Raw genomic sequence first — 27759 nt, 5'->3', positions numbered from 1 at the left:
TATTTGTATTTGTATTTGTATTTGTAATCATTCCTGACAGGGAGGTACAACATAAATGGCAACATTTATGTCACACTTCCATGTAAGGAGCAATTACATTAATTTTATACAAAGAAAAGTTCTTCTGCAAGACTTAAAAAGGTTAGAAATTCTGATGCTCCAGGAAAGCTCTTGCAGACAGTACTAGTTGGAAACCTATACAATATAGCACAAAGAGAAATTCTACTCATGCTTTGAGTACTTTTGTTATGATGCGGGCACACACATACACTTCAGCAATTTGCTAAATTTAATTTTAGATGTGCAGCAGCAAACAAAAAAGTTTCTCAGGCATCTACAAAAAAAAAAAAAAACTAACTTATATTTTTATGTTCCTATCACTTTCATTAAATATTCAAAATTTGTCTTATATTTCTGCCATAAGTTTTCCAGCAAACATTTCATCAATGTTGTTAGTTAAAAAAAAACATTTTAATACATGTAATAGTGGAAAACAAAAGTGGGAAGAGGCACAATTGAAACTTTCTAGGCCGTTGGACTGACGTCCTGGCACATTCTAACCTAATATTCTATTTCCACATTCTTCAAGACAACATAAGGCGATATTCCCTCACAGAATGATCCTCAGAGCAGTGGTTGGAATGTCACACCAGAATATACAAAGACCATGGCCTAACATTTGGGAAGTTTTGATTGTTTATGAGACACTGGATTATGAAAAAGAAGAGGCAGATTCTCTTAGCCACAAAATCAAACAGAGAAATCATATGAAAAAAAAAGTTCCAAATAACCTGGAATAACACAATTCCTTGTCCTCGTACACTATTTTTAGTAAAAAATTGGTCAATAAACACAAATGCTCAATGAACGATCAATAAAATATGTGAAAAAGAAAATTATAAATTCATGTAAATCAGCAAAACCGAAAGAAACCCTGCAAATAAACGGATAACATTCATCTCTACGAGTCTCATAAGCGCAGATTTTTATAATACAAATCATACAACAATGTTCAACACACTGTAAATAGTCAACAAAAAATAAATAGACAAACATCTCAATGTCTTGATCGCTTGTTTAAGTATATGAAAAATCATTTCCCTTCAAATTGTTTGATCTAAATCTGAAAGACATAAGAGGAAGCAATCGCCCCACTTTCTTCATTAGGCAAATTTGAACAAACTATTGACATACATATCACAAAAACTACACAAAACATTGTTCAGCAGAAAAATTAAAAAAAGGAGAATTAATAAAAAAGCAGTAAAAACTAAAAAGTTGCAGCAACCAAGTGGATTGCCACTTCATAACTTCTGCAAACATAATCTTTATTAAGCTGGGAAAACAGTCAAGATTTGATAATAATAATCGGAATGGGATCCTCAGTCAGCGTGATATTAATCAAATCTATTTAAGGCAACAGTATCATGGTTCGTACTCTTCCAACGAAAAAAAATTCAAGGACTATTCAAGCACTTTTCAAGGTAAAACTTAAAAATTCAAGGACTTTTTTTACAAAAGCATATTTTTAACATGAATAGGCGCATATTTAATTTTGATTAAAACTTTCAGAGATTACATTTCTACCTACTTTATTTCACATCATCTGTAATGAATAAAGGAGGGCACATACACATATATATCATACAAAACATATGACACATTGAATAACACAGTTCGTGCCTGTCAATTTCCTCATTGAAACGTAGTTTAGTCTCTAAATATTGCAATTAATTTCTTTTTAAAGACTAAAAAAAGAACTCTTCTAAAGATAAAAAAAAGATTAAATTATTTCTTTCATTAATTCTGAATTTATTTATTTCATTAATGCTGGAATAATTTCTTTCATTAATTCTGGAATTATTTCTTTCATCAATTCTGGAATTATTTCTTTCAACAATTCTGGAATAATTGCTTTCATCAATTCTGGATTTGTTTCTTTCGCTAATGCTGAATTCTTTTATTGATTCTAAAATTATTTCATTAATTCTGGAATTATATTTCATTAATTTTGGAATTATATTTAATTAATTCCGTAATTCTTTCATTAATTTTAATTCTTTCTTTCATTAATTTCAATTCTTTCTTTCATTAATTTCAATTCTTTCTTTCATTAATTTCAATTCTTTCTTTCATTAATTTCAATTCTTTCTTTCATTAATTTCAATTCTTTCTTTCATTAATTCTGTAATTCTTTCATTAATTTTAATTCTTTCTTTCATTAATTCTGGAACTATCTCTTTCATTAATTTTGGAATCATATCATCGATACTGAAATTATTTCTTTCATTTATTGTTTTAAACTCCTTTAAACAACTATGGATGCCATTAGAAAATAACGGAGATGCGCCGACATTCAACGCGTCACGTGATCTTCCAAGTAATTATGTAGACCACTGACGTCATACCAGCGCCGGTACTAGAACGCGGGAGGGGGGGGGGGCAACTGCCCCGGGTGGCAATTTTTAGGTGAACACCGTTATAAAATTATCGAATTCCGAATTGGTGGGGGCGGCAAGACAATACAAAAATCCTAGTTATGGCCCTGCGTCATACTCCCTCCAGTAATATAAGCTCAATGGATTTCAGCGCCGATTCACCCATTGAAATACAGCTTGCATTTGGCGACATTTTTGTCTGGCACACTCAGCAACCAATCTTGATAGAAGGGATTTTTCAGCCACACAAGTAATTAAAAGTACACACACTTGTTACTCATTTTTTGTTTTCTTTCTTTAAAGAACCTTATACAACCTTAGACAGCATGGGCGGAGATACGGGGGGGGGGATGTGAAGTTGACTGATCTAATGTATATATGCACGGACCGAAAGGCTGAAATTATTTCGGCAAAAATTATGACACTTTTTTATTAAGATATTGATTTCTCAAGTCCTCCAGAAAAAATACCTTGTACAAAAGTTTCATGACTTCCAACGACTCCAAATACGTCTACATACGATCACAGGATACATGCTACCATAAAGCCGGGTTTTCCTAGAAGTGGGTTGTTGCAATACCTTCTAGAACAGAAGGACTTCTACTCTAGAAATAGGTATTGGTTGGTTGTTGGGGGGGTCAGAGTGTGCCGAAGAAAAAAAACAATGATCGGAAGTTCATTTTGAACTCTAGCTTTTATTCCATAAAAGTTGCAAGGAAAAAAAACAAGATCATTTACGATCATAAAAGAAATAAATAAATAAAACGGCCGACAAATAACAACCGGCAATCTCAGGGAGAAAAAAAACAATCCCGACATAGACGCGGAAAAAAACCAGCCTACAGTACAAAGCCGAGCTCCCGTGAGGGTGAGAGCATGCCGTCAGCGATTTACATATTGCGTCGGGCCGAGCGGTTCCACGTGCACAGAGAATAAAAAGGGAAAAAACATTCCAACATAGGTTTTTGGCGCCGCATGAACCGAACTGTATCATTTCGCGTCGACAGAAACGTTTTACATAATCACACTACGCGTTTGTGTATTCCTACCGTGGCGCATCAGCTCACGGCCCTGCTATCAGCTACTCTGTCATCTGCATGCTCCGGTTTGAAGGGAAGCATCGAGCTCGATGAAGGGAAGTGAAAGAAAACAAAAATGAAGAGAAGATCGGTAAAACGAGTGGCGCACAACGCATTTGACTCCTCCAGAAACAGTCGGCCAATCACGCCCGACGTGAAACACTGCCGTGTGAGGCTTGTTGCGCTCTCTAGGATCTAGGTTTTCTTATTATTGGTGAGTGGACGGCGTGTCACGCTGGGCGATTCACTTTGCACGCGGCACAAAAAACCTGCTCCTACGAAAACTCGGCTTTATAATAATGGGGAAAAACGTGCTTTAAATCCAATTATCCAGGGTTATTGGCTACTAAGGCTTTTTCCCTGTGCTTTGCACTTTTTTAAGGACGTCACTTGCGAAGTAAAAAAAAAAAGTGGCGAAAACTATTTCGGAAAACACAAATTTTTCAAGGACTCTCACAGAATTCTTAAAAAAAAATTCTTTTTCAAGGACTCTTATTTATTTTCAAGGACTTTCAAGGCCTTGAAAATGAACTTTTTTTTTTCAAGGACTTTTCAAGGTTTTCAAGGACCGTACGAACCATGAGTATCCACAGTGGGTGCCTGCAAACTGTTGAAACTTTTTGTTTGTTCAAATTATTTGCTTTTGCTTGTTTTTTTTAATGATGTTAAAACCTAAGAAATGACAATTTAAGAGTTCTGGTGAACAATTAAACTGGTATTTCATGTAGCTTTCTGCAGTTTCCAACTTCAAGGTAAGAATGCAAGTTGGCCTCTCACTTTGAAAAAGTCCCTTTGCAAAGAGCAGGCAGAACTTCAACACGATACTCACATAAAATAGAAAATTAAAGCATTTACAATTCACTTCAGAACATGGACAACAGATGACAGCACCACTATGACACAAGCAAAACAAGCATAACTCTGACAACATGAACATTTTAGGGCAGTGTTTCTCAAAGTGTGCGTCGCTGCTCCTAGGGGCATTGCCAACCTTTGTCAGAGACGATGTGGCAAGCTGGTGATATCAATTCATGTGCCTATTTATGCTTTGAAGCAGTTACTTTATATGGCAAAAATATCTACTAAACTATTCATGGGAGCCACAGATGAATCATGAATTAGGTAAGGGAGCCACGTGTAACAAAGTTTGAGAACCACTACTTTAGGGGGGCACACACATGCTCCTGCATGTACGAATTAGTCCGAAATTCCTCAGAGGAATGTTTATACATACGAGGTGCATATATATATATATATATATATATGGTTAAGTAGTAGTATCTGGGTTATATAGTTCTGCACGAGGCAACATAGCTGAATTATGAATACTATGAATGGCAATTTCACAAGTGCAAATAAATATTTTCCGAATGCTGCAGAATGTTATATAGAAATGAACAGAACCACATGGCGTAACCGCCAATCTCGGGGGAATGAGAATTAAGGAGATTTTTGGGGCGAATATGAATACCATACTAAAATGCAAATATAAAAAAGGGATTTTTTAAAAACAAAGTAAGGATTGCTCTTAAATAAGAGTAAAATGATAAGGATTCCCCTCACCATTGTTGGAAAAACAAGACATCGCCCGACAGTAGGTAACATTATCAGCATTACTACACTAGATCAAATCAACATCAGGCCCAAAAGTGGGATATAGACTTAACAGGATGTATGGTCACACAAGATAAAATTCATCCAGCTGATTTTTACAGTGAATAAGCTGAACCGACCATTTAGCAAAATTTTGTCTTTCCCTGCCAAAATGAAACATTACTTTATGATTTGATGCAACGGCACAAGCAAGAGACGTTTTCCAGGTAAAATTTCTTCAAAAGGAGGGATTTTTAGCATCATGACTGAAATTTAAAAATAACATTTTCTGAGAAGAAAAAAGGTTTTTTGGGTAGAGGGACCAGTTTTGCTACTACCACACATTGCATCTTGTAAACATTGAGGAACTTCCAACAAATTTGTACACGTCTGAATGAGCTGTGTACCCAACACAAAGTTTGTTTCTCAGGAATGCCTGTTCAAGGAATGGTGCCATCTGTCTTCCGAATTTAGAAGCAAACAACTCAGAAATTTATTTTTGCCATTAATATTATGCATCGATTTTTGAAATGCCAGAAGCTCGATTGCTCTTTGTGGAGAAACTTCTAAACAGCAGAATTTAAGGAGTCTGCACAGGGTGCATGCATTTGAATTGCATATCCATCAACTCTTGAGGTGACTCCGCTCCCCTTACAAAGTTTATTGGGGGAAGGGGAATATATATGTATAAATTGCATGCCAATTTGACAAAATATTTCTCCCCTACTATATATCAAACAAGATATTAAACGGTAGATGATGTTACATTTAGGAAACACGCTCTAAAAATATATTTAATTACATGATTTTAAAATAACATAAAATTGGTCTCCTGAATAGTTTGGGTTACACTTGTTCTTAATTGGTCCATAAGAAATTACGAGCACTGAGCTACCAGTTTCGGTGATATAACCAGCATGACGTGTGCAATATGAACATTTATTGATGCACAAATTTGATTTGCATTGCAATAATCAAATTTATGATGAAAAAATACAAAAATGTTTTTACCAAAAAGTTACAAAATAAATTAAAATTTTTATGTTCTTTATTTCTTGTTCAAAACAAGACAAAAGCTGAATTATATTAGAAAGGGGGAAAAATGATTTTGCCCTGTAAAAATGGAAAGTACGGTCACCATGCTAAAATTTCGAGAGTGGCAAGAGCATAGAAAATGTTCTTAATTGTCACACAGCTTAGGAAAAAGTTGGACATACCTGCATTAGGTTCTAGTTCAATACAAAGTACATATTATTATTTTCTAACTATGAAAAAATATACAAAGTTATAAAAGTGTCATGTTCATTCAGCCAAAGAAAAGAATATTTTACTGAAGAAACTAACTGAACCATGAAAGAAAAACACTTTCAAGAAAATTTATTACATTTAAAAAACGCAATAAATTCTTGTGAAAGGCATTTAAAAAATAAGTATATGAAAAAAAAAATTGTGTACCCCCCAATTTGACAAAATATTTCTCTCCTTTTATACATCTAACAACATATTAAACAGTAGATGATGTTACATACATTTAGGAAACACGCTCTAAGTATATTTAATTACATGATTTTACGACATAAAATTGGTCCCCTGAATAGTTTGGGTTGCACTTGTTCTTAATTGGTTGATACGAAATTAGCATGTAAAATATATATACCATATACAAATATTATAGCTTCTTAACGAGTTTGTTCAAGTGATTTGGTCAGCGAAGTTGTTCACAAGTTGATGCTCTGGCTAGCAACCTCTAGGCGATGAAGGTGACATTCTTGACATAGTAAATGATAATCAAGAGGATAGCACCGTTTATCTGGTTCATCTGTCAACTGAAGTCCACAATCCTTTAAAAACAATATTTAAATTGCTGATTATTTGCGTACTAAAGGCTGTGCTGATACAATCAAAGATATACTTCTATTTATAAAAGTACTACTCGGAATAAATCATGCAAAAACGAGAATTAACAGCTCAAAAAAATCCTATCCATTACAGCAGTTCACTTACTGCCATGGTTTTGTGATGGAAAATAGTGACTTACTTCGCAAACATAACAATCCACATGAAAATCTCTGTCCATAGAAACCACACGAACCGTTTCATCTGTACCCTGAAAGAAAAAAAAATTAGATAAGTTAAATTCTATAAATTCATAAAGGATTTATGAATTGTGAGAAAGAAAATGAAAGATCTCGTCAGAGGCAGAAACCTGAAAAACAAATCTCACAGAAGGATGAGGAGAAAAAGAAAAACAGAGAAAAGATTAGTCAAAACTTCGACAAGTTTATTTTTTTTCGGGGGGGGGGGGGGAATGGCTTAAAAAGAATTTATGAAGTATCTAAAAGTTTTGCCAGAACTTGCTTGATAAAGTTTTTCCCTCAATAATAAAAATTACTGTATTTACCCATGCATCTGTGTGCCCTTCCATTTCAAACCACAAAAATTAGAAAAAATTTAAAACCCATACTCCTACTAATAGACACATTTTAGAAGGAAAAAAAATGTATGTTTCTAAGCTATGAAAGTCATCAAATCTTTTTTCTCCTTTTCATATATTTTCAGTCAACATTATGAGACCAAGACACTGCTAAATGGTGTTGGTGAACTCTGGTTGATGTTTTTCTCTGCAGAAAAAAACCTATGCATATAAGCTGACTTCCCTCACCAAATATAGGAATTAATTTCTGAATAAAATAACATTACTACAAATACATTTCATAACACATTGCACATTTATAAATATACTAGCTATAATACCTGGCGCTGCCTGGGTTTTCTTCAACGAGGCTTTTTGGATCAAATGATACCTCCCTCTTTCTTTGAGGGACATACAAACCGTGTCTAAGGTAACAAATATGAGGACTTCCTGCACGACTCATGAAATAAACAAATCTAGATTTAAAGAAACGTAGAAATGAATATCCTCCCCCCCTTTTCAAAGAGGTGCTAGGTATTTCGATTCCCCCTCCCGAACTTCAAGTTATGAATCTGCCTTTTTCTGCTTCAAAAAATGCTTAATTAAAGCCGTGGAATTTTTTTGATGTACTTTCCAGGCCCATAATTAATTTTAAAACATCCTAAACCATAAGAATTTATGCAGTTGAATATCAAAAGACAACACGTAGACATTAATTTTCATGATTGAGAGGATATAAATAAGTTGAAATCAATGTTATTGCCTGGATATCCAACTCAAAAGTAGGTCCGGCTAATTACTTCATATTTAATTTTCTGGGCTTTGTATCTCTAAGTGAACTCAATATTTCAAAAATTGAGAATTCAATACAATTTTTTAAATTATTGATGTGGCGGAATACTAAATTTCCACATTTCTACAGTAAAATTGGTCATTTTAACACTGATCTCTATGGGGATCATCCTTTGCCTTACATTCAAAGTGATGCTGATGATGGTGTCTATTCAAAAAGCTCTCATTACTGACATAAAAGGCTTATACACGTCTGAAACGCATTGCTAGGGAACCACGGTAACCAAAGTAAACTTTTGGAAAGTGATTGTGAAGGCCCAAAAACCATTGTTGCCCGACAGTTTTGCCCATTTGGGGCATTTGCCCTGCTGTGATGAAATTTTAAAGTAGCCTATTGTTCAAGTCTTAAAGTAGCCTATTGTTCAAGTCGGGTCTCATTTGGTATATATGTAAAATTTGGCGACAATCGATCTAAAATTTAGATTTTTATAGAGAACATACACATAGACAGAAAATCAATTTATACATATGGATTAAAAAAAACCTTTTCAAATACTATCTGAAATTTCTACTGTGTTTATAGATAATTTCAGCATATGGTGTGTGAACAGAAATAACTACTTTAAGGCTAAATAAATACTACTACTACTCTTTAGCAGTATCAGAATTTCAGTACATATTTGCATCAGTGTATGGGTCATTTTAGTATGTGCTACTATTTTCATGTAAGCTGCATGTGGGTGAATTTATATATATTTTGAAGAGTGACATATTGTGGCAAGAGTTTATGAGGAGCTAGCTTATATCAGCACCCGAAGACCGGAAAACAAAACTTAGTCAACTGTCCTGAAATAACTCCTAGTCAAAGATGCTACATGACTGCTTGGATATTTAGGAGAATCTATTCACAGAGAGCAGGCAGATCACAAGAAAAATAATTAAAAACACATTGTTTCAGGCATCTGCAAATTCTAATTCTCACTTCTGATTTTTGAGTTACATGACAATACTTTGAACACTTCATTTGAAACACTGGGAGGAAATTCAGACATAACTGTCAACTAGTTTGACAAGGGGACACCAGTATCATTTAGTAAGGGACAATTCCAGGTTTGGTGTCACAGCAAGTTTTTCTCTAATAGGGTTGCAAATAAAAGATTGTGTGACACGTATAAAAAGAAATACAAGAAACATATTGGGATAAATTGAGAAGCTATCCACACTCAGATAAGAGACAGCCATAATCTTTTTTTTGGGCAGTGTATTATATATTATGTTTTTTTGTGATGTATGCTTTTTTTTATATAGGGTTCCTGTATTTTAGTTATATTTGACATCCATATTTTTATGGGCATCTTTTTTTTTCAGCCACCTCTCTGGGCACCTTGCCTGTTGTGGCCTATGTATTTATAACACTTTTTAGCATACACCAATCAGTTATAAGTCCTCAGAGGAATAATTATGAAGTAAATAGTATGTGTGTGTTATTAGCAGTTCTAAGTGACAGGGTGAGAATTTTGGCTCTCAGCATGTGAAGCTCGAGATAAAACCCCTGGTTGCACAAACTCATGAAATATTGTCATTCTGTTGTCATTGTATTTATCATGCGCAAATGAATTCCAAATGCCCAGAGTACACAAAATACAGTATTTGAGTATTCTTCTCTTGTTTCTCAGTGTTTTTTAAGTACCAATGCTACTGCCATATTGCATTGCAAAGCAGAGATGAATAAGCTGTAACCTTGAAGTTTATTAATAAAATAAGTGAAATTATAAATTTTGAAAATTTATTTTTATTCTTTCTATCAATCATCAAATATATGGAAAAAGCATGAAACTTTACATGTTTCATTGCTTAGTTTTAAAAACATTTTCATAAATTGCATTCAGTTTGTTTCACAAATTAAAAAAAAAAAAAAGAAATCTCACCTCTACAGGTGTTATTGCCAATCCACAGGCGGCACACTTCGGGGCAAACATTCTATAAAAGTGAAAGATATTTTGTAAGAAATGTACACAAAGCAACCAAACTGTTTCATATTCAAACTTTTTATATTGAAAAAACAAAATCAGACATTATGAGAGATGATTTAGTGCAAGAGACTGTATTTATTAATACACAAAGCTTTTTGAGATATTAAATTAGATAATGGAGATATTACTGTGTGTGGTCTGTTGCCACTTGATGCGATGAAAAATAATTTTATGTTTTGATGGAAGAAGATTAGGGTTAGGAACAACCTTCAGGAAGAAAAGTGAGTGCGAATTGGAATATGTTTTCTGCGCTGGAAAGGTTGCCCTTTGAGGTTCATTCAATGAATAAAGTTTTGCCATTTAGTTCTATGTATCTTAAGCGATTCAACGTTTCTGCCACAGAGTAAGAAGGAATGTCACTATATTTATAGAATTTCCGATTGAAGTGACAGAAAATTCTATCAGAATGAATTATACAGACAACCTATATTATAATTTTTGAAACGATGAAAATAAACATCCTGATAAAGTGTAATCTCAATAACTTGACACATGGATCACAACTACCCGGGTAACTGCACATTTATTATTTTCATGGTAGACACAGTACTGAATTCAATGGGGCAAAACCTCTCTAACTCGGCACATGATGACCACATCTTACTTGAGTCGACTAAAATTCATACAGCATTATCACACCTCAATTTCATAAATTGCCCATGTGTTGATCAGTTCGAAAAATTTCACAACATTACTCGTGTTCAAAAATTCCATGTTTCATTGTTTCTGCTGTTTGTTGATTGTTATGTGTCAAAAATTCTCCTCCCCCACCTTTAGGTCAGATTACTTTCCATTATTCCTGTTTTATACCCAAAATCTCAACTTGTGGACTACAAAAGTCACAGACAGATGCTAATGAAGTTTTTGAGTGAGATGGCAGAGAAAGCTAGATCAAAATCTTTTTAGGGAAGGAGAGAAGTTGTTTTGGAGAATTGCACTGCTCATCCTCCCATAGGTTTCCCATCAATCAAAATGTGCTTTTCCCCCACTTAATTTGGGATAAGTCTCAATGTGAAAACATTTCATAGAAAATTGCGAATCAAAATATTTTATGAATTCGTAGATGATAAAATACAGAATTGTGTTGGAAAATGTATCTGCACGCATATACATACATAAACAAGTTTTAAACATTATTAAAAGTGAAATGAAACTCATCAACCTCACATCTAATTAAGTCAACATGTTCTACGATCCCATTGGGGGTGTCAAGTTATCAAAATTCCACTATTATTTTTTGTAATTTTTGAGATGAAAATATCAAAAAGTTATTTGAAAATTTAAAAAAAAAAATTTTTTAAGTAAAAATAACAGCTGGTTTAGAGAAAAAAAAAGCACATACTTGTGGTAGTCATTCACACAGTAAATTTTGTTATCCATGTCAACTGTAAATGGAACACCATCGAGACATTCATTACATATAAAGCATCGAAAACATCCAGGATGATACGATTTACCCATGGCTTGCAATATCTGTAATACAATAATCACATGAATGATGATAGTTTTGAAACTAAAATTTAAAAAAATAGTTCAAGAAAGGGTCACAAAGCCAACACATTATTAAAAGTTTTCTTGAATTTTCATTTAAACAGTATTTGAAAAGACACTACTTTTCAATATCCATTTTTAATTAATGCATGAAGTGAAAAAAACAAAAATATTACCATTTCCATGATTAGATGTCCACATACGCCGCATTTCTCTGCAGTTTGCTGGAATCCAGAATACTACAGGGACAAATATAAATTTAGTATAACAATTTAATAAAAAATAACTAAATAATTAACAAAAAATAATCTGCAATTAATCTTATCCCAAAAGAACAACAAAGAATAAAAGTATATGTAAGTATTTATTGTCTTCCTTTTTTTTCAATCAGTTCAACATTTAGTAAATGAACAATAAATTTTTTTATGAAATAATCAAGAAAACTCTTATACACATTAACAATACTAATGGTGTCCACTCTTAGTAGCCTAATACCCAATTCCTAAACTGCTATTTTCGAACAAACTTCCAGTTATAAAAATTTTTTCGAATTTTTTCACTTGTCATCCCAGAAGCTTTTTGCATCAAAAACTTATGGAATTCAACTTTTAGACTGTTATTATAAGCCAGTCTTAGAAAAGCTAGAAATAATAAAAAACATTTTTCACACAATGCGTTAAAAAAAAAAGAAGTTAATTCTCTTACAACCAAAACTGACAGTAATAAAGTAGGGAATTTTCTGAATTCTTTTAGAAAGCTAAAGGAAAGTTTACGAACATTTCAAACTAAACTGAGTGAAAATTATATGAGAATCAGTATAACTGTGAAGAAATACAGTTTGTTTCATAAGTTTAGGCACAGGAAGAACATTATAACAAACAGAAAACTAGATGAACACATTAAAAAAGTCTCTTGAGGTTTGCACACACATGCACACAGGGCTGCATATGCATAATACAAAATATCAAATTTCAAAAATGTGAATAAGTATATACAGGGTGTTTCAAAGTATGAAAAACAAGTGTCTCAAACGTTTAGGCACAAATAAAAAAAACTGTTTCCAGGTTCCTAGATCACATACAAAAGTACTTAACATATTTATAGAGTTACTTTAGCATCAAATCACTTTAAATTCATTCTTTAGGAATCCTTCCCATTGTTCGTCACTGATTGGGGGATAAGATAAGCCTCACATATTCTCTTTTGGATTGAGGTCCAGGCTTGGTGCTGGCTAATCCAAAAAAGGTGAGTTGAGCTTTAAAAACTACTGCTTTGCCGAAGTGAAAAGATGTATTGGGGCACTCTTGTTGAAATACCTACTTATTCCCCCAAATGTGAACAGATTATACTCAAGTTTCCTGATAATTTTCAGACTGCTAGAAGGTGGTCTGGCTGTTGAAGTAAAATGCTCTATTAACCATTCCAAATATTCATAAAAATTTGTCCCTTATAAACGTATGAACTTGCACAAGCTAGTTTAATCTTTCATTTGTAAAAGTTTATTTTTAGCAGTGCAGGCAAACCATTATCTTCAGAACGATGTGGTCAGCACCTTTAGTTTGAGGATGAAGTGTTGACACATATGTGATGATCGATCCAGGCCATTTTTTTTTCTGACGCAGAGACATTTTCTGACCAAATTCCATTCCCACAATTTACTTCACTGTAGTTGTAGTTGTTGCATGTGGTCTTCCACATCGTGACTTTGGCCCAGAAACTATAGTACTGGCTAGCACAGGGTAAATAAGTTACTTCATTTGGACCATTGTAAAGCATTCAAAATTTGGTTAACACCCTTGCCTTTCATTTTCCACCACTTATAAACCTTTATCTAGGGTTTTGGATGACTTCCACATTTAGATTTAGTGAACGAAATTGATAATTCCACTTTCATATCACACATCTGACACGTAATCTTGATTGTTCAATCACACACAGCCATTAATTTGCATAAAATATTTGTGCTTAAACTTTTGAAACACTCGTTTTTCATACTTTGGAACAACCTGTGTATATTTATTTATATTTTTGAAATTTGATGCTACATATATAAATATAGCCTGGTGTGAATCAAAAAACAGATTTTTTTTTTTTACTGAATATAGTTTTCTGTTTGTTCCATTTAATTAGTGATAAACTTGCAAAACAGACTGTATATGCAGTAGCCCAAGCAACTGTTCAGGAAAATCCCAGATACAAGTGCCTGAGCAGTGTTTGAGAAAAACAGTTAAGTGGTTAGCAAACTTTTGTCATAGATCAGATTATTGTTTTTGGTTTCATACCCCAGTGCATGAAGAATGTTACTTGGTTTTTTAAGATGATGGAATGATGATACTTGGAACATTTTTTTATTCTTGATTATTTCTTTGACCCCGAAGAGAGAAATCTAATTTCAAATCTTAACCTTCCAAATGTTTTTTTTTTTAGTTTTTTTCCTCTTTCTTTCACAGAATTTTTTACTAATATTTTCTTTTTTCAGACAATTTTTCATTTCCCAGATTTTCCAAGTTGCTGGAAATTACCGTAATTGAAAGTTTCCTCTAAAAAAAGTGTAGCATTTACGTGTTGTTCATCAATAAGACAGACATTATATATATCAATGAAACATGCAACTGAACAAAAATGAGAGCAAGACCCTATATGGTACCTGTTATCCTGATAATATGAAAGACCTGGTCAATAACAAAAAGAAAAAATTTCTAAAAAAACCCAAATAAAACTCAACGTATTTTACTATGTGTAACACTAAACAGCTATAAAAATAGTGGTAGATATTCTTACATGAGTTTTTAAGATATTCACAGTTATTTCACATTGAAAATATTTTTCCTTTTCAAAAATTTCACTTGCTTATTTTTTTCTGAAATTTTGATTTTACTCCATCTCACTTAAAAAAAATTCCGATACAGGCTATGACTATTTGGGGGGGGGGGGGGGGGGGAAGGAATGAAATTATTTTTCCAAACCCAGCACAACTCCGGCTTGTTGCCATGGGCAATTTGCTACCTAGTGAGTTGTGCCAGCAGTGTAAGTGTGTGTACCTACCAGTCTGAGTGCATATCTAGTGTTGTGTCTGATTTTTCAGTGGTGCCATCTATATTTCAGAAGTGAAGCATAATGACTGAATACTTGTACTGTTTGTAGGACTGTTGCTTGCTGTGGTGAGACTTTTTAATGGGAGATTGGCTTGCATTTGTACCTTGAACATGGGAACCACAAAAACCAACTTCAAGCAAACCACCAATGTGGCAATGGTGGGGCTTGAACCCAGGTCCCCGAAATGTAAGTCACTATGACCACTCGACCACCACAGAGGCTAGGAGTGAAATTTATTTATGCTCAGAAATATGCATTTGAACACTCCATATGAGTGGTAAAAAAAGGTTATGTATGACGACCTGGATTTATAGTGTGGCTACAGAAAAAAAATATATATATATATATATACAGTAGCACCTTACTGTAACACACACCAAGTATTTCGCAAATTTTATCAAACCACTGTTAAAAATTAAACTAATTTTTAGAGCCTCGATAAAGTCATCAGTTATATCACATCTTTGGCATACTATTTTTCTTTTCTGGAAGCTGTTGATATAAATCAGTGTTTTACAGTTGCAAGCACTCACCAAGTAATCTTCTTCACAATAAACTTTACCATGTACATTATAGAATGCTTTTCCTCTTAGTGCTCGACCTGTAAAAAATACAAGCAAACATTTATCCTTAGACTGCAATGACTGTAACCTGGTGGACAAAAACACATCCTACAGGATCATTGCATAATGACACAGTCCAAATTGTTAATATTGATGAAAAAAATTAAAAAAAAAAGAGTAACATCCTACAAATTGGAAACACATTGTCGACGTATTCCATATGAAATTATATTTTGAAGTGTGTGTGTGTGTATATATATATATATATATATATTGAATCAGCATATGACATAGGATTCCTCTTAGTTATTTTACACACTGAGTGGATTCAGGGTTGCTTCACTATGTGGTATTACTGCTATTACACCGCACATGCTCCTCTTACACATTTCACAACAGAATTTCGAACAAATTGGTGTATGTTGTAAAGTGTTGTGTGCACATATGCATGATCCTAGTGTATTCATGATGTCAGATTTTTATGAGTGTTTTGTGTTTAAGACGTGCTGCTATCTATCACTAGGGGGACGCTGAGTCATTAGCAGGTATAGGGTAGTACCCTGTAAAAAAAAATTTGTCCCCCCTAAAAATTTCACTCCCAGAAAATATTTGAGGCCCAACAAACTTGAATTGACATTTATATTTCTTACCTGCTATACTTTCATATTTAGTTCCAAGGGACCCCCCCCCCCCACCCCCAGTGACTGTATGCTCAAGAGTCAAACTGATCACATGAAAAAAACATTGGAGGGGCTTACTCTGACAGTTGCTAGTCGTCCCTTATACACGGGACTCCAACACGTACACAAGAGGAGAAAGTTGCATTGAATTGTTTTTTTTCAGAAATTATTGGGGGAGGCTCAAATGGCATCAGCCCTTAAGTTCCAGCACCCATGGTTATAGTGGACCTACTAATTAACAGAATAAAGTTTTTTTTAAAACACACAACTGGTTTTGAAACGGGCTTTCAATATGTTGAAAATTTAAAAAGAAAATCAACTCATACGGATGCTCAAAAATCTTTTTGCTGATGTTAATAGAACTTTTGATCTGAGCGGTTTGTGAAAACAATCAAATTTTTACTGTTGAGAAGACACCAACGAATAAGGCAAATACACAAAAAATAATAAAAGTCCTAATGCATTTCAACACCAATGGGTGCCGTCTTCAGAGGAAAAATTTAACCACTAGTCTCGCTGACCGAGTTTCCCACTTGGGTTGAATACTAAATCTTCACGCTCGGTTGTTCAGCGGAAGAAGTACGTCTGTTCACTTCAAACGTCGTGGTCAGAATGAAGCTGTGAGCCTGCGTGAGATACTAATGCAGCGTCCTGATTGGACATTTGCGGAATAGTGCTATCCGATTGGTCCATTTGAATTTTCTTGTAATTCCCGCTCGAAATGAATTTAAGCCATGGTGTTGCGATCGGGGGTGTAGATTTATTATCGTTCACTAGTATATTTTTGAAGGCCCGAATATATGTGCCTTCGTAGAAATCTAGGTCAACTGTGGACTTGACTTTGTGAAAAACTCTCGCTTCTTGAAATTTGAATTTATGGCCTTCTTGCCAACAGTGAGCGGCGATGGTCGATTTTTCATATTCCTGATTCTTAACACAGCGAGTGTGTTCATTTAATCTTGCTTTTATGGGTCTCCTTGTCAGTCCTATATAACCAATTTTTACTGCAATTAAAATGGTGAACTAAAGATGGTTTTAGAAATTCTCATATCAGGGGTGATATTGATTGAGTTCAACTATGTTGTGGTTTTCCATGTTTCCATAAGCAAGGTTTTATGAAACATAAATTTAAATATTCCCCATAAATATTATACAGAGTGTTTCTCAGTTAAGCATGCACAAAGTCCTGGGGGAAGGGGGGTAGGTTGCACAAACACAAATCAAAATAGCAAGTAGGGTTTGTACGTGCTATGATAGGCTAGTTTTTATGCCCTCCAAAATGTACAAGATCCCATGTGCTGCTAATGATGCAAAGCATGTTATAGTTTATGATGGTCGCAACTTTGACTACCTTCTGCAATCTCAATGCATTTTATGTTCATTCATTTTCACATTCTGTATGTACATTACCACATGAAGACCCAGCCCTGCTATACTATTCCAATTCGGTCTTTGTACAACCTATCATCTTAGAGAAGTTAACACACTCGTTGAAACACTATATAATCATTTAAAAATGCCAATGAAGGGAGCAAAAAAATAAAGCTTGTCGAATTATTAATTAAAAAAATTACAACTGTATGCATACCACATGAACAACAGATAAAACAATTTGTGTGATAAAGGTTCCCCATTGCTTGACAAGCTTGTCCAGCTCCTGTAACCTTTTCTCCACATGTGTGACACATACCTGCAAAGAAATGTGAATTTTTTTAAAAAGAAATTTTGAATCTTGGTCATATAAATAAGGTATTGCATAATGAAAAGCGCTACCTCATAAATTGCCTTTTTTTTTTTAAATTTCTTCCTGAAAGTTACTCCTATAGTGAAAAAAATTGCAAAAATTTCTTAGTTTACTAAAAAAACATTTGCTGGCTGTATGAAGTTTTTTATTAGCTTTTTGATGCAAACATTTTGCATGGAAAAAAAAACAGCCTATTTAATTCATTCCACATACATGATGATCCCGAATCATGTCTATTGTTATCAGACTTTGGCAAGAGATCACAGGCCACTTCGCGTACTGGCAGGCCAATGTCAGAATTTCGGACATTGGCTGGGTTAATATTTAACAAAATTGGACTATTCATGAAGTAGCCAGCCCCATCACACATTGGCCAATTTCGGGGGCTTTGACAGTACATATATACTATACTGTATCCACCTCTGGATACAGCATAGTTCTACATAGAACGAGAGTAGTTTTGCTTACAAAAAAATGCAGTACACACTATTGCACAAGAAATGCTTGAGCTTTCACTCATGCATTGCAAGCCCTCTGAAGGCAAATATTCTCAAAGTACTTTTTTTTCTAAGTGAAGAATATATTTCGCTTGTAACTTAGATTACTCACTAGTTCAGGACACTCCTAACTTGAAGCAGCACTTTTTATGCTTATTTTCCCAGGCAATTATTTTCACACATTTAATTGAGAGAAAAGCTTTCTTTATTATTAAAGTATGAAAAGGGCATTTTAAAGGACTTCCATGGTCATAACTGACACAAGCATAGCTAGGGCAACACCCAGAAATCTTAGCAATAAAAGCCAACCAAATTACCATTTATATAGTCACAAATTAGCATTTATATAGGAATGGTTGATTTAATATGCTTTAAGATTCAAAAGGTGAATGATATGTACTTTCATTCTCTGGCAATAATTAGATAAGCAATTTGAATTACTGAAAGCACAAAAATCATTTTAATCTTAGGAACTAACGGATTAGTAATAAAAAAAAACTTCCAGGTTAGACAAAAACCAAGTAAAAATTTATGATTATTTAGATTTTATTCATTCATGTTGAATAAGAATTGAAAATTTTCATGCCCATGTTATTGAAATATAAAGAAACACAACCACTGTCTTGGAAATTATTTTTTCCAACTTCAACTTTACATGCGCCATGTAAACATGCCTCTGAGGAATTTTTAACAAGTGGGTCCATGCCAGAATGAGTGACCCTAACTCAGTGATATGCTAGAATAGAAGGCACTGAATGAATGATGAATATTCGGCTGTGCTACATCCAGCATAAAAATTTGTCTTTCCTGCAATTCAAGAAATCCAGAATATTTGCAGCATTCCTTGAAAATTTGCTTTGCGGTAAGGTTGCAGTACCTGTAGGAGCGCAATAGTCTAAAAAAACAATGGTCTTATGAAATCAGCTGTGCAGTCACATCACAGTTTTTGAGGGGGGTGGTTTCTCAAACACAAATAGTATTTCGTTGCGTCAAAATACATTTTTGAAAGCAGCCCAAGAATGGAAAAAAATCAAAATTTCCAACATATAGCTCAAGCCAAGCATCCCAAACTCTAAAACAATGGTTCTCAACCTTTTTTGACTCGCAGAGAGATTTTCAGTGTAAAAATTTCCATGGCCGAGCCTATAAGCATCTTTTTTTTTTTTAAATTCATCAAAGTTGTTTTGATTTATTTTATGCCCAATAGTAGCCTCAGAGCCCCTGGGAAGTGCATACAGAGCCCTAAAGATTTTGCAGAGAATAACTGAAGAACAACTAGTCTGAAGCACTTATCAAGCCCCGTTTCGATTCCGACAGCACAGAAAACTGCCGGAAATTTTTTTTCTTCTAAAAATTATTTCAACCCCCCCCCCCAATGCTTTCACAGCGTGAAATGGTAAAGTCGAATTCGATAATCACACTGCCGGAACCTTCATAATCAGACTTTATAAGCAGGGTTGACGTGAAAATGGTAGACATTATACAGAGGCCTGACTGCATCGGACAAAACTGCAAGTGCAGAGGAAGGCGCAAAAGTCTTTCTCGCCTCATTCTCGTCTTTTTTTCCATATCCATCAGGATAATGGTTCTCAAAGTGTGCGACGCGAGGAGCCGAGGTGAGTTCGCGATATTGATGTGTACTTGTTCGGTACTTTGAAACAGTTCTTCGTTAGACTGTTCTGGGAAGCCATGGATGAACATTGACAAGGGTAAGGAAGCCGCGATTAAAAGATTTGAGCAGCACTGCACTAACATGCAATTTACAGAAAAAGGACTGACAATCGCAGCTCAGTCATATGAATCAACGTAGACAAATCATTCATTCGTACGTTTGCACAAATGAGAGATGAAAAACTCTGATACTGAGGTTGAATAAGCGCGTGTATGTACTTCGAAAATTCGAAGTCACCCACTTTGCCTCGTGCGAAAAAAAAAAAAAAACCGTGTAGAATTGTCTCGGGGTAGTCACCTGTTTCGCAAGATCCGGCAAATATTAGGTCCTGGGCCACACGCGATAACTCTACATAACAAATTCCAAGGCCTAAGCTTATACGTTGGTATGCATCGCGTGTATGCCAGCGCGTGTCGCGCTTTCGAAGGCCCCGTCCGTTCGCGCACCTCCACAACAACGAGTCTCATTTTGGTGTTCCAATCTTTTATTTATTCCTGGAAGCAGACACCCCACAAAAGGCCGCTTCATGTCCGTGTAGGCGAAGGCTGCACCAAGTTACGAAAAATAAACTTTTTTTTTTGTCTCACTCTTCTTTCGTGGTTTTTCCTACCCGACATAACATGAAACAAACACTTTACATAAAAGATCCTTTATCACGGGGTGGATCGAGTTTAAAGAGAAAAAAAAGAAACCCAACTTGTTATGTATGAAACGTCTGTTTCAAAAAAGTCCAGTACGTCTTTTGTGCGCCGCAATATTAGCAAAGACACGCATCCTACTCGGGTTCCCCCGATACAGGATCGGGTGGAACTCGCATAGGGTGCTTGGCACCGCTCGATTATTATTGTCTCGATTGTATGTGTCTCACGCATTCATAATTGTGAAGCGTAGACCTTTTTTGAAGTATTTTTCCGCCTTTTTAACTTCCAATTTTCAGTTGAAAAGAACAGGATAGAAAACGTTACGTAGATTCTTAAATAGTCAATTTTGACAGCCTGTAATTAAGACGCCCAGGAGCAAACTCTTTTGCATATTTGCGGAGCTCAATTTCCATGTCTTAAAAGTTAGAATGAAGATTTTAGGAAATGAACCATAAATCAATGAATCATGAGAGTAAATCCTTTATTTTCCTCGCTCCACTGGTGTATTTAGTTTTCCACTTTTGCTCAATAGGATGAAGTTCTAATCCCAGCATCAGACGCGTATCCAGCGCATGATATTTTCATCTATTAAAAACCAGTGATTCTCAACCTGAGAACAAATGCCCTCTCATAAGCAGACACAGGCTCCTTGAATTAAGGCGAATTCACCGACAGTATGCATGTTCACCTACATCCACCTGCTATGCCAAATATATAATTTTTTCCACTAAACTGTGGTGGCGGGGATGGGGCAAACGCCCCCTCCGTATTCACCCACGTGCCCCCGATCCTGGGAAGCCATATCCGAGTTGAAATGGGGGGGGGGGAAGCTTTGTCGAAAATAAACAAAAAACGAGGTACTGTGCGTCAAAAATAGGTCCCGCACGGGTAGTGTTTCTCGAACCACCCCTGGATGAAAATGAAATAGAAGGGGGGCATGGCCATGATAAAGGGGCCACAGAGCGTTGTGAATAAAATTCTGATGAGAAGAAATGAATTTAAGTGAAATGGGGGGGGGGGTATTTTCAGAATCTTGCGGAATTCTGAATTCATTGAATTGAAAATAGAACCAAGGCCATCTTGATGCATGGGCTCATCAGGGTATGGCTACAAGGATGGTGAGACGGTTCTGCATAGAAATATGACAGTAGGGGAAGCTCTCAGAACTTCAACCTAGGCAGTGCAAACATAGGCGTACGCAGAATTTTCTCGTCGGGGGGGGGGGTGAACCCAAACCCCCCCTCCCCCCTTTGCGTACGCGAATGGGTGCACAGGCCGACCACATTTAAGAAAAAGTTTTGTTCACTGTAAATTCACCAAACAAAACTGATTCAGTAAAGAGCAGAAAAGGGTTTTCCTTCCTGGATAAGACAAGTGGAAGGGCCCAAAAGGTGCCGTGGGCGACAACAGGTTAAGAAACACCGCATTAAGCAACTCCTCAGAAAAGTCTCACATTTCTGTTATTATTTTTCAGGGCAAAACCTCGCGGTCAGGACGGGAGCAAAGTACGATGACCACGGGACGTGGAATCAATCAAAATTCATACAAAAAAAAAAAAAAATGTCAAAAGCAGGGAGGGGGGGGGGGAAGGAACCAGCAATACTGCATTCAACGATGACCACCACATGCGTGCTTTAAAAAAAATACTCTTTCATTATTTCATAATGGTAAGAAATACGATGCATAAACCCAAAAATGGGAGAAAGGAGAAGTGGACGCCACCCTACATTTGAAAGCAGTTTCCTATTTTCTACTTTTGTAAAGAGAAACATGGTTTCAAAAAAAAAAAAAAAAGCGTGGCGCCAACGTAAAGACAATGACCCTGGCCAATGGCTCTTTCGCAGGTACGAAGGGAGAAGAGGCGAATTCTGGGCGGCAGCAACCGAAAAATAGTAATAAAAAGAACTGGGAACATAGGGGTATTATTTTCTCTCAGTTGGGGGCTACTTCGTAAGTAAGCGGCTTGAAGAATATTAAAAATAAAAACCAGTTTTTTAAGGATCTATCTTCATAGTGGTAGTATGTGCGAGGAGAGAAAACCGCGATGAAAGTGATAAAGCACTACACATTTCTAAGCAGCTGATACAACCAGAATAATATATGTGTGTAATAATAATATACACAAACACAAAAGAGATTCTTCGTGTAATTACAATATGTTCATAAAGACGGAGAGATTGGTGAGACGACAATCGTCGTTATTATCAACAACTCCTTGACATTAATGACGTAAACCCGTGTTTTGTAGGTCTCGATAAAAAAAAGAAGTTTTGAGTACATAAAAGAAAAAAAAATGAGATAAATTAAAATGAAGAAAAACGTGTCATTCGTGAGCAAATACAGTATGTTTATTTGTCGATGTGTCGTCGTGTGGTCACAGTGACGGACTCGCATCGCGAGGACCCGTGTTCGAGCCCAGTGGTGGCCGGCTGAAATAAGTTTTCCTCTGGTCCCAACTTCCGAGGCAAGAATGAGAGCCGAGTCTACTTGTTAAAGTCGCAACACACCCACAACGGTACAAATATAAAACCATCAAGTTTGAAAATAGATGGCAGCAGTAAAAAAAAAAAAAATTAAGCAGGACATTAGATACCCATACAGACTATTAGGTACACATGAACAATTCCGGCACAACTCATTCGGTAGCAAATAGCGATAAACCAGAGGTGTGCCTGATTTCATTAAAATAAATTTATGTAAAAGAAAACGCTGATCAGTGAGAAAAAACGATCTAGACTAAAATCAATCCATATTTTGGAGAAAAAAAGGGGGTATCCTTTTAAAAATGTGTATGATCTCGGAGATATATTTTTAGATTTCTATACAAATATTTCTTCGGAAAAGACTAACGCAGCAATAAAGCCTCGACGTCCAGTCATGTTACCAATATCGAAGAACACACAAAACAAAAAATTATAATCTACATAAATGCCTCAAGGAGAAGCTACCTATTTCATTTTAAATATCGCGCATCAATTATTCTTCATACGATAATAACACCCCACACACATATACAAAAAAAAACTTGAAACAGCCGGTTTTATGTAACGTAAACCTTCCATAAAAAACGAAAAAAAAGCGCCAGGCAATTTTTCAACCAAAAAAGAAAAGAAAAAAAAATCCCTAAACTTCGTTTTCCAAAGGCTTATATAAAATAATAACTATGGCCTGATAGTTGATGACCGATTCGATGCCACCGATTGCTGTCTGAAAATGATATATTATCGTACCGCTCATCTTCAGGCAAATTAAAACACGATCCATTTGTATAGCGGCTTGCATTTTCCAGAACACTTTACAAAATTAAAAGAAAAAAAAAAAAGCAGTTGAACAAGACAGTAGCATGAATAGTAGAAGAAAGCAGCGGCGGCTAGCTCGTGCATAACGAAATAAAATTACGGAGGAAGGAATTTAGAAAAAAAAAACCATCGAATGAATCATGATCAGAAAACGGCTTTATTTTCCAAAGAGAAACAAAATGTCCTATTCTAAAGCACTTACATAAACTGACCTATCCTTTTTTTTTTTCTTTTCTATAGGCAAAACCACTTCGATTCTGGACACTCGCGGAGCCAAATTGAAAACCTATAGGTACGTTCAACTCTCATCACAATGAGCTTCGAAATGAACACGGTTTCAAAAAGTTGAAGACTAAAATATATTCAAGCGCATGGAAGTTTCGGGTACTTGAGATTTTCTTATCATTAGAACAGACATAATACTGAACATCTCAAAAAGAATCAGCAAATTTCATGCCCCCCCCCCCCACATCCTAGAGTAGGGTCTCGGGGCTTCCACGGGCCCCGCTATAGTGAATTTATAGCGTGAAAAAAAAGATGAGAATCATCCTGAGCCCCATCAGCCCCACCCTTGGGGGGGGGGGGCATGACATTTTAATTTCAACAAAATAAGAATATTCAAATAATGATGAAACGATGCTGGGTCTCAATATGCAGGGTTTGACAAATCCCAGGCACCAGGTCAGCATGGCGACTAGAAAAATTGGTGTACCCAAAAAATTTCTAAAAGGGGTGTTACTAAATTGGGGAATCAAGACAACACAATTTTTTTTTCGAATTCATATGAGCTTATCTACCAATATGCAATATAACCTGTGATTTATTTACCATTATCTTCATTTTTCGATCATAAATTTTATACCTGTTTACTGCCTAAGTGCATAGGAGCCATTCAAGTATTACGTAAGCAGATTTTTAGCCATTTCTGACCCCCCCCCCCCCGTCAGCAAAAGTCAGCAAAACACTGACCCCCTTCCCCCATTGTCAGCAAAATTTCGTAAGCATGGTTGATGACGTAAGCAACCTTCAACCCACCCCCCCCCCCGCCCCCGATGCTGACGTAATACTTGAATGACCCTATATATCTTGTTCAAACTTAAATAAGTGGTTAGGTTTTCCTGGGGGCACCCGAGTCCCCTGAAACAATGTGCATACATCACCGAGTGTGATAGAGTCTGGGGGTCTCTCGGTTCCTATCACTATGAATATGCGGGACGGGACGGGGCGGGGGGGGGTCGCGATGTCATGGAAAACGCGAAATATCACAGTGAAACGCCTGTACAACGATACTTAAGGGGACCGGAGAAACGTATCGTTATAGAGTTGTCATTATAGGCCCAAATGGAATATACATTATGAAAAGCAGAGATGGACAATCCCAGGCGTTAAGTTACCATGGCGACTAAAAAATAGGCGTTGGTGGCTAAAATTTTCTACATGTGATTGCTAAATCTGGGTCTAATGACAAAATTTTTTGACTTTACAATCAATGTGTCTTCTAACATGAAAAAAGGGTCACTAAGTCTCGGAAAAGTCGAAAATACAATACGTCTGACTGTTTTTTTTTTTTGTTGGGGGAAAAACTATGCTTGGTTCCTAAGATGGAGTATGGCTCCTAAATTTTTTTCGATTTGTCTAGCCCTGATGAAAAGCGCATCGGGAAAAGTGATTCAGGCGCTATGTAGGATTGCCACATTGTTTTTTTGGACCCGTTTTTCTCGCAAGCAAAAAAATAAAAACGTTTCGCTCCTAAAATATTTTCTGGTGACTAGATTTTTGAGTGATTCGTCAAGGGCTGCAATATGCACAGTCACAGTTAGGCGAATAATTAATTACAGGATGCGTGATGTACTCAGATCAAACACGGGAATATAAAAAAAAAAAAAAGAAAAAGTATATGGATTCACGGCAAAACTTCGCAGCTGATGGACGGATGTTGGGTCGATCATCGTGTCCGTGGATCTTGAACATTCCGAAGGATTACAAGCAACTTAAAATTATTACAATATGTATACATGCATGCATATTCTTGGTATGAACACGCAACCCATGCTGTATAGCCTTTTTTTTTCATTATAATAAGAAAAAAAAAAGAAGAGAAATACACCTACTAAACCAGATTTGGAGACAGCCAAGGTCAACGACGACACAGATACTAACTAACGTGGGAAGGTCACAAAAGAAAGATATAACAAAAGAAAAGAAAAAAATTTGCGTGACTCAAGACGAAAGTATCTTCCTTCTGCATTATTATTACCACAAATTTTTTTTTCCACTTTTCTTTCTTTTTTTTTCTGTATAAGGTTTCTATTTTTTTCTAAAGCAGTTTCTCTAGTAAAGAGAAGGAAACATTTTTTTGGAAATTCAATGAGTGTATTTTGAAACTTGCACAAGGTTTTCAATCAACTTCATGAACATTCCTTGGCACGGTATTGTTCGGAAACATTAGTCATTAAGGGAATAATAACAACAATAATAGATGCTTTCTCCGTAATCGGACTTTACTTGGGTTGGGAAAAAGGAAAAAACACACACCTGATCTTTTCAAATTTAGTTTTTTTCCCCCTTCAGATAAATCATCTGAGAAAGTCCGCTTCGACACAGCAGAGGTTTCAAACGTAGAAGCTCTCGCGGAACACAAACACATTTTGAATATTTCCGTAATATACGGTGTGTCCTGTAAAGTTCACTCAAGTTTTTTGGTTCAAGAAAACTCACTCCGAGAGAGAGAGAGAAATTTTTCTCCAAAAAATAGTTTATAGTTTTTACGACATATACGAGAATATTCCATAAAATATGGGCCATATGGTCACCCCTATGATTTCCAGATAAAACGAAAAATATATGTATATATATATATATATATATATTACCAGGAGACTTCTATTTCTTCTCTAAGTATCATGATCTGAAGAAAAATAATTACTGTGAAATTGCAGCAAACAGTGACCTTTGTTTATTTTTTTCCATGGATAAAATATCCGCAGTTTTTGACCAAAGATGTCGACAGAAAAAGCAATTCTGATTTTACTGTTTCTCTGTTGTTTGGTCATGCAAATAGTCTGAATTTGTTTAACCTATGAAGCGGCATTGACGAGATATCTCGTCTCCTTAAAAGTCTCTTACACTGGTGTAAGAAATTAAGAGAATTTGCAGACCTGGTCGATTATCTCTAGAACTACAGCACCGATTTTAATGAAATTTGATATGTACATACATTGATACAATACAAAACAAATAACCATTCAATAATTGTAATACACACGCATGATCGTGCGTAACTCTCGTTGGAGTCGGAAGGTATGAAACAACAGTTGCAGAATAAACAAAAAAAATGAGTTAATAGATGGTATGGTCCCCTCTTACAGATATACAGGCCTCGCAGCGTGATTTCATACTTGAAATAAGGCAGTTTATCATTTCCTGTAGCAATTGGTCCCACTCGTTCAGCAACGCTGTTTTCATTCCCTGGATGGTTCCCGGAGGAGGGGTTGCGAGTTGCAATTGCCCTCCCCAGAGCGTCCTAGACATGCTTGCTCTATAGCAGTGTTTCTTAAACTTTTTTGCCCGTGGCCCCATTTGAACCATTTTTTTTTCTCGTGGCCCCCCTGTCTTACCTCGAGTCTTCAACTCTCATCTAGAAGCAAGATCCTTTATACGTATTGAAATAATTTTTTCATTGAATTTATACTGAACGAAAATTTTGCAAAGAAAATTGGCATCCAGAC

General features: G+C 35.7%; 1 protein-coding gene across 2 annotated transcripts in view; it reads right to left on the bottom strand.

Moving 5' to 3' along the window:
• Positions 1-6715: 6715 nt before the first annotated feature.
• LOC149069123 (uncharacterized) overlaps positions 6716-27759 on the bottom strand; it is a 53553-nt gene continuing 32509 nt past the window's right edge. The window contains exons 2-8 of one of the 2 annotated variants that reach the window (XM_089251379.1): positions 17767-17868; positions 15469-15536; positions 12016-12078; positions 11691-11821; positions 10244-10295; positions 7149-7217; positions 6716-6951 (exon numbers count right to left, since the gene is read on the bottom strand). In XM_089251379.1, the coding sequence (XP_089107505.1) occupies positions 6829-6951; positions 7149-7217; positions 10244-10295; positions 11691-11821; positions 12016-12078; positions 15469-15536; positions 17767-17868 (608 nt within the window). In that variant the 3' untranslated portion in view covers positions 6716-6828. Of the gene's footprint in view, positions 6952-7148; positions 7218-10243; positions 10296-11690; positions 11822-12015; positions 12079-14486; positions 14512-15468; positions 15537-17766; positions 17869-27759 lie in introns of those variants that run through there. The other variant, XR_016195156.1, reaches the window with a different exon arrangement.

This window comes from Pholcus phalangioides, unplaced genomic scaffold (assembly GCF_987345545.1).
Source record: "Pholcus phalangioides strain wild (caught in Gottingen) unplaced genomic scaffold, Ppha-v1.0 ptg000024l_1, whole genome shotgun sequence".
In the NCBI taxonomy this organism is placed as follows: domain Eukaryota; kingdom Metazoa; phylum Arthropoda; class Arachnida; order Araneae; family Pholcidae; genus Pholcus; species Pholcus phalangioides.
The sequence above is the reverse complement of the archived record's forward strand: the minus strand, read 5'-3'. Positions and strand labels throughout refer to the sequence as shown.